A 15,241-nucleotide genomic window follows, 5' to 3' on the forward strand; every position below is an offset into this window, starting at 1 on the left:
TGTCCCTGCGTAGGGCCGTCTCGGTAATAGCTTCAGTCAGGCTGGTGATAAATTAGGTAGAGGGGCCGGGGGGACGGTAAATCAGTAAACCATTCATCGTATTCCCCGTATTAGTCTTAATAGAGAATACTCCTGCCTCACCGTCGGCAACAGCGAGAGATTCGATATGGCAACTCAACGACAGTTTGGATATTATCCCTATCCCCCCGCCTCTGCCTATGGGTCTGTCCAAGTGAGCCAGCGTATAGTTGGCAGGAAGAGAGGCGACTATATCCGGCTCAGAGTTAGAGTCGAGCCACGTTTCCGTAAGAAACAGTAGGTCGAGTTTCATGTCAGATAGCAGATCATGTATGTCCAGAGAGTGTTTCCTCATGGACCTGGTGTTGAGTAGGCCACACCTAAGTTTAGTGTGTTCAGCCCAGGCAGAAGGTCTACTCAGCCCGTTATAGTGACACACCTTACATCTCATGGAGTCTTCCACATTCAAACTGTGGAGGCAGCCTTTGGCATAGTGGGGACATAGGTCATGGAGTTGTTGCGCACTCCACTGTAAGCGACTCTTATTTTCGCCAGGGGTTGAAGCCCCTGGTCCCGTGCGGGCACGGACGGGCACAGACGGGCTTGCCTTTGGCGCGCCTTCGGCGCGCCACCGGCGCGCCCGCTGCGCCCGTCCGCTGCGCCTCCGGTATGAGTGCTCCATTTTGTATTGGTCCGGTCGTGAGGTGGGGAGGGGCTAAGCACTAATCTGCTTCCCCTCACCTTCCTCCTCACCCAAGATGGCGGGACCTTAACCAGCGTTGACTCGGCTGGGAAAGGCGAAATCAAGGCAGGACTCACAATAGAGTGGGCGAGTCTGAGTCTGCAACACAAGAGGAGACACGGTGTGTCAAGCGACCGACATCAGGCAAGTTTAAAAGATATTAAAAGCCAAATCGGCGCTAAAAATACAGTATTTTACAAGTGACAGAACAAAATGTACAATTTTAAAAATAGAGCTACAGACAATAAGTCCCGGCTTTCCGCCTCAGGACATCAGCAAACACGCACCTCACACAATAGTACTCATTGGGGGGGGCATGCGCTGTAGGGCTTTTGTACTGGTCCGGTCGTGAGGTGGGGAGGGGCTAAGCACTAATCTGCTTCCCCTCACCTTCCTCCTCACCCAAGATGGCGGGACCTTAACCAGCGTTGACTCGGCTGGGAAAGGCGAAATCAAGGCAGGACTCACAATAGAGTGGGCGAGTCTGAGTCTGCAACACAAGAGGAGACACGGTGTGTCAAGCGACCGACATCAGGCAAGTTTAAAAGATATTAAAAGCCAAATCGGCGCTAAAAATACAGTATGAGCCATAGCACTCCCTTGCATGCCACTAGCTATACCAGAATACTATTCTCCGATTAGACTTGATAGAGGAAAGACCTTGCGGGGTTGTGGCCATCACCTTCCATGATTACCTAAAAGAAGAGATCAGAGACGCCTTACTCACTCACTGACTGGGTTGAGATGTGCATTCTTAAAATGTCAGTCTTAGCCACTGATTGCTGGAGGGGCGGGGGCAGGGGTGGTTCGCTGGTTTACTGCCCACCTGCTGTGATTTTTTTTTAGCCATTGCACCTCACATCTGCCAGCCAAAAAAATCTTACTACTGGGTGATTTTAATTTCCATGGAGAGAACACTGAGGACTCAGGTGTGACCTAGCTCCTAGCAGACATGGACATCTTGGGGCTCAAACAAATAGTGACAGGACTCACACATAAGGCAAGGCACACTCTTGACCTTACTTTTACTAACTCATGGAAGTAACAAGTGAACCCTCACTTCCTATCAAATGGTCAGACCATTACATGATACAATTTCATATTCCATGTAATAAAGTGTTGGTACTACTGGACTATCCGCAGCCTTTGGTACGGTCTCACACTCTACCTTAATCCACAGACTACATGAGGCAGGAGTATACAGCAGAGTGCTACACTGGTTCATGTACTTCCTTGACAATCGCACCCATACCATCTGTCTTGACTCCTTCAAATCAATCCAGTAACTGAAAGAGCACAGCCATTTTGTATGGACCGAGGTCATCTGATTTCCACCTGGCTTTGACTGCATCTAGTGATAGTTTGATGGTATCAGTGACTGACACTAGTCCGTTCTCTGTGCTATATGAAACTCTGAATCCAGATTGTGAGGGGTCTAGGCTCTTCTGTTCTTCTAGGAAGGTTGGCAGCTGTTTGCTGATGTAACTTTCTATAATCTCTCCTAGAAGAGGGAGCAGCAAGATCAGTCAATAGTTGAAAAGGATCTCAGGGCTGTCAGAGGGCTTTTTGAGAATAGGAAATACTCGGGGGCGCTTCCACTCAGTCGGAAGATTGGCTGATGCTAGGGAGAGATTGTAGAGCACCATTACTGATGGTGCAATGGAGTTGGCTAGGCAGGAGGTTATCCTAGGTGGACATAGGTTAAGAGGAGAGCTTGATGTTTGCTAAGGCAAGCATCTTCTGCTCCTGCTCCAGAGGGCATGGCCTGTCATGTTGGTACTACTGAACTATCGGCAGCCTTTGGTACGGTCTCACACTCTACCTTAATCCACAGACTACATGAGGCAGGAGTATACAGCAGAGCGCTACACTGGTTCATGTACTTCCTTGACAATCGCACCCATACCATCTGTCTTGACTCCTTCAAATCAATCCAGTAACTGAAAGAGCACAGCCATTTTATATGGACCGAGGTCATCTGATTTCCACCTGGCTTTGACTATCTTTCCTTTAGAGATGATAAAATACATTATGCTTACCTGGTGAGTATCATATGAAGAAATAAGCCATACAAATGAAATAATTTAAGGTGTTTTAACAGTAGATCCTAGTTTATGTCACATTAGAGGACACACATCCACCTGTCTACATTACAGCTCTCATAATGTAAGATGTTGGTGAAGGTGTTGGAACTTGGAGACACAAATAACTGTTGTAGTCAATAGGAGAGATGCTATATTATATCAAACTCTGGTTTCTTTTGCCCATATATGATGCCTCATCCTTCTCCTAACTATACAGATCTAAGATCCACTGTATTGTGAGTAGACTAAATGAGAAAAACAAAAAAGATGCTGTTAGTGTTTTAACAAATCTCCATATGCATACATTCTTTGCGATGGAACCATTTGGAAGAGGTGTGCGCCGCGGCCAGGGCGACTGACTCCGGAATCTGGGGATCACGGTTCGATCCCCGGTGCCGGCAGCAAATTAGCTCAGCACCATGTGATTCTGGGCAATAGCTTGCTTAATCTTCCCAACCGCCCCAGCGCCTAGAGACCCTTACGGGTGATTGTTTGCGCTTTACAAATGTGGATTATTATTATTATTATATGTGATCATATATTTACCGGTATTTGAGAGGACTTGTATCTGAAAAAACCTGAGTTAGATCAATAAATTGCTTGCAACCGGGGATTGTGCAATCATCAATTAGTGTTCAGTATGGTGTGTAATTTTGATCTCAATGTCACCATTCACTATGTAATTTGCTTCACCTACAGTGCCATTCCTAAAACCCACAGGTTTGATGTTGCAACGTCTCATGCTCTCTTCAGCTCTCTCCTTAAAAGGACATGGGAACTTTGGGGACACAACCCAGACAAAATGTGTAAACCTTACCTTATTTAACCAAAAGGGTGTCATTAACTCGTTGAAGGACCATAATATGAAAATATATGTGAATATATCTATGTATTATTTATTTAGTGCAAACCTAGCTGAAAAGCAATTACATACAAAGATACAGTCAACAAGTGCTTGGAGAGAGTTAGTTTATGGGGTGGAAGAGGACTGTTATTATGTTGAGTTGTCGTGTACTTTTTTTAGAGGTATGTCTTCAGCTGTTTCCTAAATAAGGGCAGTTGATTGATAAAGGGATGTCCTTCCAGGTACTAAGTGATTAGATATATATGGCTATTTCCATTGTTTTTTTTACTTCTTGTTTTTAGTCCGATGGTGTGCTAGATGCTTGTGCACCTGGAACCACCGGAGGCGCTATAGGTGTGGATGGCTTTGTAGATGATGTAGCAGGTTTTGAAGATGGTACAGTGTGGCAAGGGGAGCTAGTGGAGCTCCATCTGACTGTAGTTGATAAGGCATTCAGTGACATTTATGATGCACTGAATATTCCCAATATTTCATTGCATATATAACTTTGACTTGAACAAGGGGCATACCTGTATGTTACTTGATGAAAATCCTAAGCTAGGCTGTCAACCACTGTATATGTAGTTTTCACAGTGCTTAGTTTTGAAAGGTTCCTGTTGGGTGAGTTCAGAGCAACACCTTCATACTTTTGAGATTAGTGGGAGGTGATCACACAATACAAAAGCTCTGAAAAGTCATATTAGAGACTGTGGAGTTAATACAAACTTCAGAATCTCCACCAATAAGGTCATCAACTGTGGATGACTGAGGCATGTCATATTATCACTGAAATACAGTAACTATTGCTCTGACAACCAACGTTTTGACAAAAGTACTGAGTTGCAACTGAACTTTGCAAAGAAATGGTGGCATTTGTTTGTAGCTTCCATTATTGACCATCACTTACATGAAGGAAAGCACACAGCCCCATTGAAACAATACTGAATGGTTAATCTTTAGCATACATCATGGAATCAGTGTTTGGTGCTTAGCATAGCTCCAGTCTAAACATGATCTTTGAGAAGGAAAAAATTACCTGCATTGTTTCTATAACAACAGAAAACGTGTTATCCTTTGAATCTTTTGCAAGCAGGTACTGGCATATTCCACTAAAGGTGAAGTGTTTGTTGTCAAAACTTTTGAAATGGGATTGGCCAGTGACAAAACATTCACCTAAACAAGAAAGAGACACAGAAGAAAATATCATGAGTATGTGTTGTCACGTACATGTCCCGGTATTGGAATATTGTTTTACAATTACACGTTGAGTTTTCTTCCCCTTCCATGACATGCAATATTATGACAGAAAACCTGTAAACTACATCGAAGGTGCTGGAAGAATTACCCTTTCAAAGCACTGCAAATGAACCTTAATGCCCAAATGCCCACCTTTAGTTATTAGAGATAAAGGAATGTTAGAACACTAAAAGGTTGTCATATTGGAGACAAGGCAAAAAACCTTATGTGCAAGTAAGTAGTTGCTCAGTAAGCAATATGAGCAATTAAATAACAGATCTTGATGGAAAGAAAGTTGTACTACTATATGTATATGTAGGTGTTCATAGGTTCAGAAGCCACTTACAACTGTAGAAAATTCATCAGAGGGCTGGGTAGTTGGCCTTCGACCTCTTGGTTTATGATGTCACCAGAACCCCCCAGTGGCAATGTTTAACCATGCTACACATGACATCTCTCATTTATATTTTATATTGCATGTTTATTTCAGGGCAATGAGCTGGAGATTGCTGTTTTCTGCAAAGTGCAGCTAACAAGGGACACTGATTAGAATACGAATGTTTAGGCTTTGCTTGCTTTTCTTGAGTACATTGTTAATAAAACAATGAGCAACACAGAGGATCCATGGATTCAGGTGATTCTGTTGCTACAGAATGTACTGCATAGTTATGAATTTACTGTATTTGCCCCATAATTAGCCACATAACTTGAAACCTTTGCAAAATGTTACTACCTTAAATAGATAAAAATAATATTAACAGAGAACTTGAATTTTCTGCCACATAATTTAAATAACCTTGCCACATAATTTGATCCTCCATGCCACATAATCCTATTAGCCCTAATAATGTTAATGCCATGAGAAGTGATTTCGGAGCTGTTATCATGAAGATGAAATACATATTTCACATTTACATACATATATTACCTATTGGCAGTCGCCAATAGGTAGTTATAGTGGACCTTGTTTCTATTCAAAAAGTGTTTTTTTCTTTTGCCAAACTCACTTCAGCTGTTGTGTTGAAAGTCTTGTAGTGATTCGTCAAGCGGGGACCGAGAAAAAGGGGGCTCCCAAAACGCTTTTTCTCCATGTTAATTTCAATAGGAAACTGTTGATGCAGCTACAGCCAGAACTGCTGAATGAAATTACAACACATTTGGCAGAAAGGTAGCTCTTGGTCCAGAGTGCACTCTTTTTGTTAAATGGTGTAAATCCGTTTAGTAGTTCTTGAGAAATGTAAACATTTCTCAGATATACAAATAGGGACGCAGTGGATTCGTGAACCCTTCCCATCTCAAGCCTGCAATCTGATTGGCTGCCAACACTTCAAACCAGGAAGTGTTGGCAGCCATCGTTTGAATCCGTTGAACCGAGTCACAAGAAAAAAGGTCGAAAAAGTTAAAAATCAAGCAAAGGGAGTAGGGTAGAAACACCCTGCCCTCCTAGACCTGCACAGGGTGTCCCACAGGGGTTCCCAGAGCCAATAAAAGCATTAAAAAAATATGTTGGATCCACAAATCCAGCTGAATTTCATTTTAAAACGAAGCGCAGGCTTGTTTTCTTGAAGCCCCTGGGTGGGCCAGGTCCCGGGGCAATGATTGAAATATATTGGGGACCGCCTCCTCCCGGGGGCTTATCCATTCAATGCGAGGGACTACAAGACCCCAGGGACTGCCACCTCCCCGGGCTATGTATATTAAATGCGGGGGACACGTGGGCCCCACATATCCCGGGGACCACCACCTCCCCGGGGCTTTATTTTCAAAATAAATGCATGAGAGGCTACTGCCCCCTTAAGCATCCAGTGGACCTCCCCAGGGCTAATTATCTTAAATATGCGGGGGCCACAAGGCCCTCCTACAGCCCCGGTGACTGCCACCTCCACAGGGCTATATTAAAAAATAAAGCGTGGGAGTGCTCGAGCCTCCCCACACAGCGCTGGGCCCACCACCTCCCCGGGGCTTGAATATTGTTGGAGGAGGGCCGCACAGCCCCCCTCGTGGAGCAGTAAATAGCTCTCAGGGTGCCCACCCCCAGGACATTGAAGTTTGCTATGGTATGGTGGGAGTAATGCTTCCGCCATCCCATAGCAAACAGTGTGCTCACTTTGAACAAGCAAGAGCACTATGCTCTTGCTTGTTCAAAGCAAGAGCACTTTGCTTTTTTACTCCCAGGGAGTTGCCTGTCAGCAGCTCCCTGGGGGTAAAAAGCCATGCAGGTTCCCACAAGAGGTGGGTACCGGCTGGACCGCGGGGGCCTTTATGCTCCCCTCTTGGTTCCCAAACAGCGGACCATACCCCAAGGGATAGGGTTCCCGGTCCTGAAATTGGCCGATATAGGCCTGGGGAGAGGGGCCACGTCACCCCCCTCCTTTTATTTTCTAATTTTCTGTTACAAAAATAGGTCAGGTCCTGGGGGATGTGGGGCCACACAGCCCTCCTTCCTAAAATAAAAAAAAAAAACAAAGCCTGCAACTCACCGGAGGCCCTGGCCCCTCTCTACACTACTCTGCAAATGCGAATCATGGAGCGCTCTTGGTTGGGGATGTAGACCCCTTCGATGCTGAGGGTTCTTAGGGGCTAAGCAGCCCACCTGTTACCTCTTATAAACCCCACACAGTGGGATTGCTGAGAGGTGGCCAGAGGCCACGCCTCTTTTTACACCACTCTGCAAACGTGCCTCTTGTTGCACTTCTGGTGGGGGATGAGGTTCCCTTGTGTCCTGAGGACCTTAGGACTAAAGTGGACTTCCTTACCCAAGCAGCAGTGCACCTGGAGGTGTGTTTGAAGAGTGGTAGAGAAAGGGGGCATGGCCTCTGATCACTTCTCTCAGCAACCCAGCTCTGTGGGGCTTACTGGAGGTAACAGGTAGTCTAGTTGGCTCTTAAGACCCCCCAGCAGCCAAGGGAACTTTATTGCCCAACCATGAGCGTGCCAGGTGACACATTTGCAAAGTGGTGGACAAAGGGGGCATGGCTTGCTATCAGAACTCAGCAATCCTACTGTGTGGGACTTACTGGTGGTAAAAGAGGAGTAGTTGGCCCCCAAGGATGTCCTTGGGGGCCAACTACCCCTCCTGTCACCTCCAGTAAATCCCACAAAGTGGAATTGCTAAGAGGTCTTCGGAGGCCACGGACCCCTTTCTCCACCAATCTGCAAACGCGCCTCCTGGCGCACTACTGGTTGGGGGATGAAGTCCACTTTACTCCTGAGGGAGCTTGGGGGCCAAGACGCCTTCCTGGTGTCTCTTGTAAGTTCTACGCAGCAGAATTTCTGAGCGCTGGTTGGAGGCCCAGCCCCCTTTCTCCACCACACTGCAAATGCGAATAACCATAGAAATTCACTGAAAACACCACAGGTTTCAGGGTCTTTATAGTTAGAAATTAGCATTTAAAAAATCCTTAGAAATGAGTGGATATGTCAATGGATGTATCAGTGGGTGAGAAGGTCTATGAGTGGCGGTATGGGTGAGTGAGTGGATGTGTGTACATATGAATAAATCACACTTTGGCTAGAGCAATTGGGGCTGTATGGGATTTTTCCAAAAGATTGAGGTTGAAACCAATAGCTGCCATACTGAAGATTTATAAAGAGAAATGTATCCCTATGGTGACATATAGGTGCGACGTATAGGGTTACAAGGATGTTAGGGATATTCAGTTGGTCGAGAATAAATTCATACACGGCCACCTAGCTCTCCCCTCTAGTATCCCCGCCTTTATTTTACATGAGGAACTTGTCCTGGGTTACATCTTAGACTATATTGCTTTTGCACAACTGATGTGTTGGATAAGGATCTGGTCAAGTATTGCTCCCATCTTGAATAAGATGGTCATCAGAGATTATATTGCCCTTGACGGGGCCCACAAATTCTGTGGTTAAAATATATCAGGGAGTAAGTGACATTGCTGGGCTGCCCAGATATGTATAGTAAACCAAGATCTTTAGGGCTGGCAGTGATTAAAGACATTAAAATAACGTTTTAGGCAGGCTGCAGGTGACCAGGGAGGGCCTTGAATTAGCCAAGCGTTTGGTAAGAAGGTATGTAATTCTTACTTCGACCTCAAAACTACAGCCCTATCTGTAACTAGTAACAAACATACTAGACAAACTAGATTCCGGCTGAATCAGGTACCCTGGTTCCTAGCCTTTCTAAAGGGTTTCTCGCTGCCAGGTACTTTAAAGCTGTGCCCCTGTGACAATTTTTCGGAACCAGACGCTTTGCATTTTATCTTTTTTTGTGAATTCTATACCTCCTCTGCAAGAAATGTATAATACCGCTACTGAGAGAGGCACATTTTTTTCAACCAAGGCCTGCTTTTTTTATTTTTACAAATGCTACCCTCCCCAGTAATGTGCTTTGCGGTTGCAAGATTTCTGCTAGGAGCAATGAGATTCAGGAAGAAGATGTCCCTGCAGGTAGCTGCAAAATAACCCTCTTAAGCCTGTCTATAATATTATATATTTTTTAAGTACCTCTTTTACTCTTTCAAGGGAACATTTGCCAAACATCTTTTACTATGGTATTTTATTTGCTGAAAGTTCTTAAATGTATTGATATGATATTATAATGGGTTCTATTTTAATTGGACCCAGGTGATTAATTATTGTATATGTAATATGTGTATGATGAGGACCCTTCTAACGGACATGTATACCCTCTCTTTTTTAATGTATTGCTTGTCCTTTGAAAGGCGTTTACATGTTTTAACAGTGTGCTTTTATGACTTTCATTATCTGAATAAAGTATTTTTTACTTGACTTGACTTGACTGGAATAAATCAGTGAGTGGGTGTGTCAGTACAGGTATGGCTCTGTGAATGGGTTTGTGAATGGTTGTGTGGGAGTGGCAGTGGATGTATAAAAGATTCTATAGGGGAGTGAGTGGGTGAGTCAAAGATGCTGTGGATGATATTATCACTGATGTTATCACTGATGTCATTTGACGTCATCAGTGATGTCATCAGTGATTTCACTGACCATGTCATGAATTATGTCATATGTGAGGTCATAAGCAGTGCATTGCAGGGGCACAAGTTATAGTTAGCTCATCTAACTACAACGGCTGAATTTCTATGGTTTTATACGAGTGAAATGTCAGCCTAACTATAATGTCAATGTAACCTTTGTTTTTTTCTGTGAATTTCTAAGGTTTTTAAAATGCTAATTTCTCACTATTACGTCCCTGAAACCTGTGGTTTTTTCAGTCAAAATATATGTATATATTTGCTGTTCAGGGCAAAGGAGCGGTGTGTTGCCGAATGGATAGTCCTGGTTTAGATTTATGTCCTGAGACTTCCTTGTGTCCCCTTAACGTTCCAGCCCCTAATGCAGGTGTCAGCCAGGCCGCGAGTCGACATTACAGTCAATTTCGGCTCCTCGTGAAGTCAAACAAAAGCTGCAACAGCTGATGCCAGTAACGATCCGGCCACTTTAGATAGATAGATAGATAGATAGATAAATACATATTGTTTTGACTTAGCATAGTCTCTTCTCCTGTTACTTCTTCTCTTACATATTTTTGATTGATGGATATATATTGAGTATATCACTCCAGTTTTCCTCATTTTCTGATTCTTATTGATACCTAGTTGTACATTGTTGTTTGTCGTAATAGTACCCGTATCCACCTATGGTCTATGGGTCGCTCCTGTTGTTTTTGCTATTCACCCAATTTTTATGGAATTGTAGCCTTTCAGCCATTCAGTGCCTTATTTTGATTTGCTGAATATCTGTTCTGCTGTTTTGGAGATAAAAGGCAAAATGTGAGTGTCCTAAGCGGATGTAAGAGTACATATATTTTTGAATTGTGAGCCATAATACACCAATACACCCACCATCATATGCACACATGGCCCTCTTTATATGTATGTATGTATGTAGGCCTACTTATATAGCGCAACTGTCACCCAAAGGGTATCCTGGCACTTTGAACCACAGACATTCCTACAGATGACAATTACACTGCCTTCGGAAAAAGGTAAGTTTTAAGGTCCTTTCTAAAAGACAGGAGATCCTGCTTACACCTAAGTGCCAGAGGTAGAGAGTTCCAGAGCTTGGCGGCCGTAAAGCTGAATGAGCGGCCGCCCATCCTCGCCCTTTTTATCTTGGGGAGAGTCACCAAGAAGGCCGAGGAGTATCTCAAGAGTCTGGCGGCAGAGTACCAGGAAAAGAGACCTCGCAGCACGACGGGACCCAGCCCATGCAAGGCTCTAAAGACTAAGCAATCTGATTTAAAACAGATCCGTTTTTGCACCGGTAACCAGTGTAAGTCCGAAAGGGCAAGAGAGGACGAAGCAGACCAAGGCCGCGAGAGTGCCAACTTAGCTGCCATGTTCTGTACCCGCTGTAGCTTCATAATTAGAGTACTGGGGGCTTCTGTCCTTGCTGCGTGACGGAGTAGTGGAAGAATCTTCCGCAGCATGCGTAACAGCAGCATGCAGGTCGCCGTGGTTTTATTAACGAAGGCGTCCAGCTGGAGACTAGGCCCGAGCAGGACACCTAGGTTACGGACTGAGTCTGCCGCTGTGACAGTGCCCAAGGTGGAAGAAGGCCAAAGTCCCTCTGGCAGAGAGCGAGGCATACGATCTGCCGAACAATAGAGAACTTCAGTTTTTGCCCCGTTAAACTGTAATGAGTTCTGACGCAACCAATCCCCGGCTACCGACATACAGTGGTGAAAGGATTCTAGGGAGACCGCATCCCTGCCCTCAATGGAAAAAATAAGTTGAGTGTCATCGGCATAGTTGATGACAGACATGCCGAATGACTTAATCAGACTTATTAGAGGGCGAAGGTATAAGTTGAAAAGGATCGGGCTGATTGCAGAGCCCTGCGGTACTCCCTGTCTTACATCTCTCACCACGGAGCGAAACGGCGGCATAGCCACAGATTGCCGCCTGTTACAGAGGTACGATGCCAGCCAGTCCAGGGCTAAACCAGTTACCTCGGACTCCCAGAGCCTACCCAGTAGAACCGCATGGTCCACCGTGTCGAACGCGGCCGACATGTCAAGCAGCACCAAAAACGCTGCTCCTCCCATGTCGACACGCGAACGCAGGTCATCCAAAACGGCCACCAAGGCAGACTCCATACCGTGGGCTGGCCTAAAGCCAAATTGGGCCACGTCCAACAGATCGTTGGATTCAAGGAAACTGGACAGGACCCTAGTGACCAATTTCTCTAAGATTTCTATTGAGAAAGGCAAGAGTGAAATAGGCCTATCTTTGGTCAGACATAAAGGGTCCAAGGTGACTTTTTTTAGCAGTGGGGTAATCACCGCCAGTTTCCAGCTATCCGGGACCATGGCCGTGGTCAAAGACTGGCAGCAGATGGAATGAAGCGGGGGGAAGAGTTCTACCTGGAAAACCTTCCAAAACTTGTGTGGCAAGGGGTCTAACGGGGAGCCGGATGACACACCATTCGCCAACAGACAGAAATCCTCCAGGGAAGGAGTAGGAAAACAGGTCAGCCGAGGTTGTACTGCTACCTCCATAGTCACCTCCCGAGCTACTCCGCTGACTCGTTCCAAGGGGCAGGAATCAGGGTGGCTAGAGAAGTTGGGGGCAGAAAGACCCGCCAAGATGGTATTAATTTTTTCCTCAAAAGCCGAGGCTAATGAGTCGCATAGTTCCTGCGAGGCCGGGATGGCAGGTGTAACACAAGCTGGGTTGGAAAGATTTTTAACCAACTTAAACAAGGTTTGTGACTTGTTTCTAGCTTTAGCCAAAGTGGCCTCGAGAAACTTAGCTTTAGCCAACCAGATCTGAGTTTTATACTACTGGAGGTTTTTTTTATAGACCAATCTATCTGTTTCGGAATAGTGTCTTCTCCAGACCCGTTCCGCCTGTTTACAATGAAGTCTCTGCTGAAGAAGGTCACTGGAAAACCAGGGAGTGACTTTTTGCGGTTTATCCTTCACCTTGCGCATTGGAATCATCCTGTCAAGCGATTCGAGGAGCTGATGACAGAGAGTTGAATAACTCTCCTCCACATTCTGACCCAATGAAAAGACTCTGGGCAGTAATGTGGGTATACTGGAGCCCGTAAGTAGCCGAGCCCATTGTCTCCTGAGTTTAGGCTTGACCTGCACGCTATTACTCTGCGATCCAGCAGGTAACAGAATAGAAAAATGGATTAAAGCATGATCTGTCCAGCATTGGCCCGCGACCTCCTTAATCGAGACCAGCGGCTCCGCTGCAAAGATCATGTCCAGGACATGGCCTTTCACATGAGTCGGAGCGGACACATGCTGCGTGAGCTGCAAATTATTGCAAGCTTGGTACAGATCACGGTATGCAAGGTCATAAGGACCGCCGGGCCAAAGATTAAAATCGCCCAGAATTAGAAATCTAGCATGGGTATTAGATAGATCATAAATTAGATCTATCAGATCTTGCACAGATGGTGTCACGCTGGTAGGAGGGTGATAACACAGTAGCCCCGAGACCAATGTTCCACTCACATCTTTTAAAGAGAAGCCCATGAGCTCGAAGCCCTTAACAGGTTTGACTTCCAGGTTTGAGAGAGCGAGAGAGAGTCTTTAAAGATAAAGCCCACTCCACCGCCTCTCCCATTGGGTCGTGGGATATGCCTGATTGAGTACCCTAGCGGGCAAGCCCATCCCAACTCTACGTTACTCTCCGCCCTGATCCAGGTTTCAGTGAGAAACATGATGTCAAGCTGCAATGAGTCAATAAGAAGAGCCGTCTCTGCATGATGTTTGCAGAGGGAGCGGACATTCAACAGACCGCAGTTAACGCTCACCAGGGGGGCCGGTAGAGGGGCTAAGCATTCACCCGCACTGGGGAGTTGGTTCATCAGGCAAAGTTCTTCCTTGGAGTATGTCAGGCATACTGGAACAGCGTCTCTAGTGCTAAGCGCGTCCGGAGCGCGAACGGGCGCAAACGGGCTTACCTCTGGCGCACCTCCGGCGACCCGCCGGCGAGCCCGCTGCGCGCCCACGCTGCGCGCTTGCCTAGACATCTCTACTTATGGTGTCCCGCGCGGGAGTCCTAGGAGTAAAACCACTGGACCCATTGCAAGATGGCGCCTAAAGTCGGCCCAAACGAAAACACTCCCACCTAAGATGGTGGCCAAAGTCACACACAGCGCCCAGATGAAGCCCTAAGACTAACTAAGCCCCGCAAATGCGGGTGAAGATAACAATTATGGTGCAAGTAAGTCCCTGCTTAAGAGCCCCCTGGATGCCCCTCAAATACAGCCACACACGCCCAAGAATAAAAGCGCAAAGCGCAATAACGAAGCAGCGTTTTAAAAAGGCAGTTACAGCGCTGAGGAGCACGCGCGTAGTAAATGCAAGTGGTCTAACAGAGATAGTTAAGGGAGTGGTTTAAATACCTTCCAGTGCGCGGGAGTCCTGGGAGGAAAACCACTGGACCCACTGCAAGATGGCGCCTAAAGTCGGCCCAAACGAAAACACCCCCACCTAAGATGGCGGCCAAAGTCACACACAGCGCCCAGATGAAGCCCTAACACTAACTAAGCCCCGCAAATGCGGGTGAAGATAACAATTATGGTGCAAGTAAGTCCCTGCTTAAGAGCCCCCTGGATGCCCCTCAAATACAGCCACACACGCCCAAGAATAAAAGCGCAAAGCGCAATAACGAAGCAGCGTTTTAAAAAGGCAGTTACAGCGCTGAGGAGCACGCGCGTAGTAAATGCAAGTGGTCTAACAGAGATAGTTAAGGGAGTGGTTTAAATACCTTCCAGTGTGCAGGAGTCCTGGGAGTAAAACCACTGGACCCACTGCAAGATGGCGCCTAAAGTCGGCCCAAACGAAAACACCCCCACCTAAGATGGCGGCCAAAGTCACACACAGCGCCCAGATGAAGCCCTAACACTAACTAAGCCCCGCAAATGCGGGTGAAGATGCCAAAACACCCACCACTTTACAATGTGATTCCCACTATTATACATCTACACAGCTGGCATCAAATGCCAATGCACAAAAGCAAAAAGAAAAACTGAAAAGGACTGACATGTTAATAGTGGGTTCACCATAAAAAAATAGACATAAAATTAACGAGTTAAGGTGTTGGCTTCATGCTGTGCCCCAAACCTGCCATGCTAAGTGTTCTGTGCTCTTTGGATTTACCCAATGGGTTAGACCTGAGTTCCCTGGCATGGTATTCCCCAATGTGCGGCTGTCAATCCATTAATTTGCTGAAATTGTTTTTGTTAGTTTTAGGACACTGTGTATATTACCTTGGCTAACCAATGATATGTGCTTGTGCTCTCTCCCTAAAACATGATAAAATTCACCTAAACCTAATTGGCACATTTAATTTACTTGTA

General features: G+C 45.8%; 1 protein-coding gene across 1 annotated transcript in view; it reads right to left on the reverse strand.

Annotated features, from left to right (window-relative positions):
* Positions 1–15,241, reverse strand: part of VWF (von Willebrand factor) — a 1,169,185-nt gene that overhangs the window by 970,186 nt on the left and 183,758 nt on the right. The window contains exon 11 of the mRNA XM_078673989.1: positions 4,725–4,861. Coding sequence (XP_078530115.1) covers positions 4,725–4,861 — 137 coding nt within the window. The remainder of the gene's footprint in view (positions 1–4,724; positions 4,862–15,241) is intronic.

The sequence above is a fragment of the Lissotriton helveticus genome, chromosome 1_1 (assembly GCF_964261635.1).
Source record: "Lissotriton helveticus chromosome 1_1, aLisHel1.1, whole genome shotgun sequence".
In the NCBI taxonomy this organism is placed as follows: domain Eukaryota; kingdom Metazoa; phylum Chordata; class Amphibia; order Caudata; family Salamandridae; genus Lissotriton; species Lissotriton helveticus.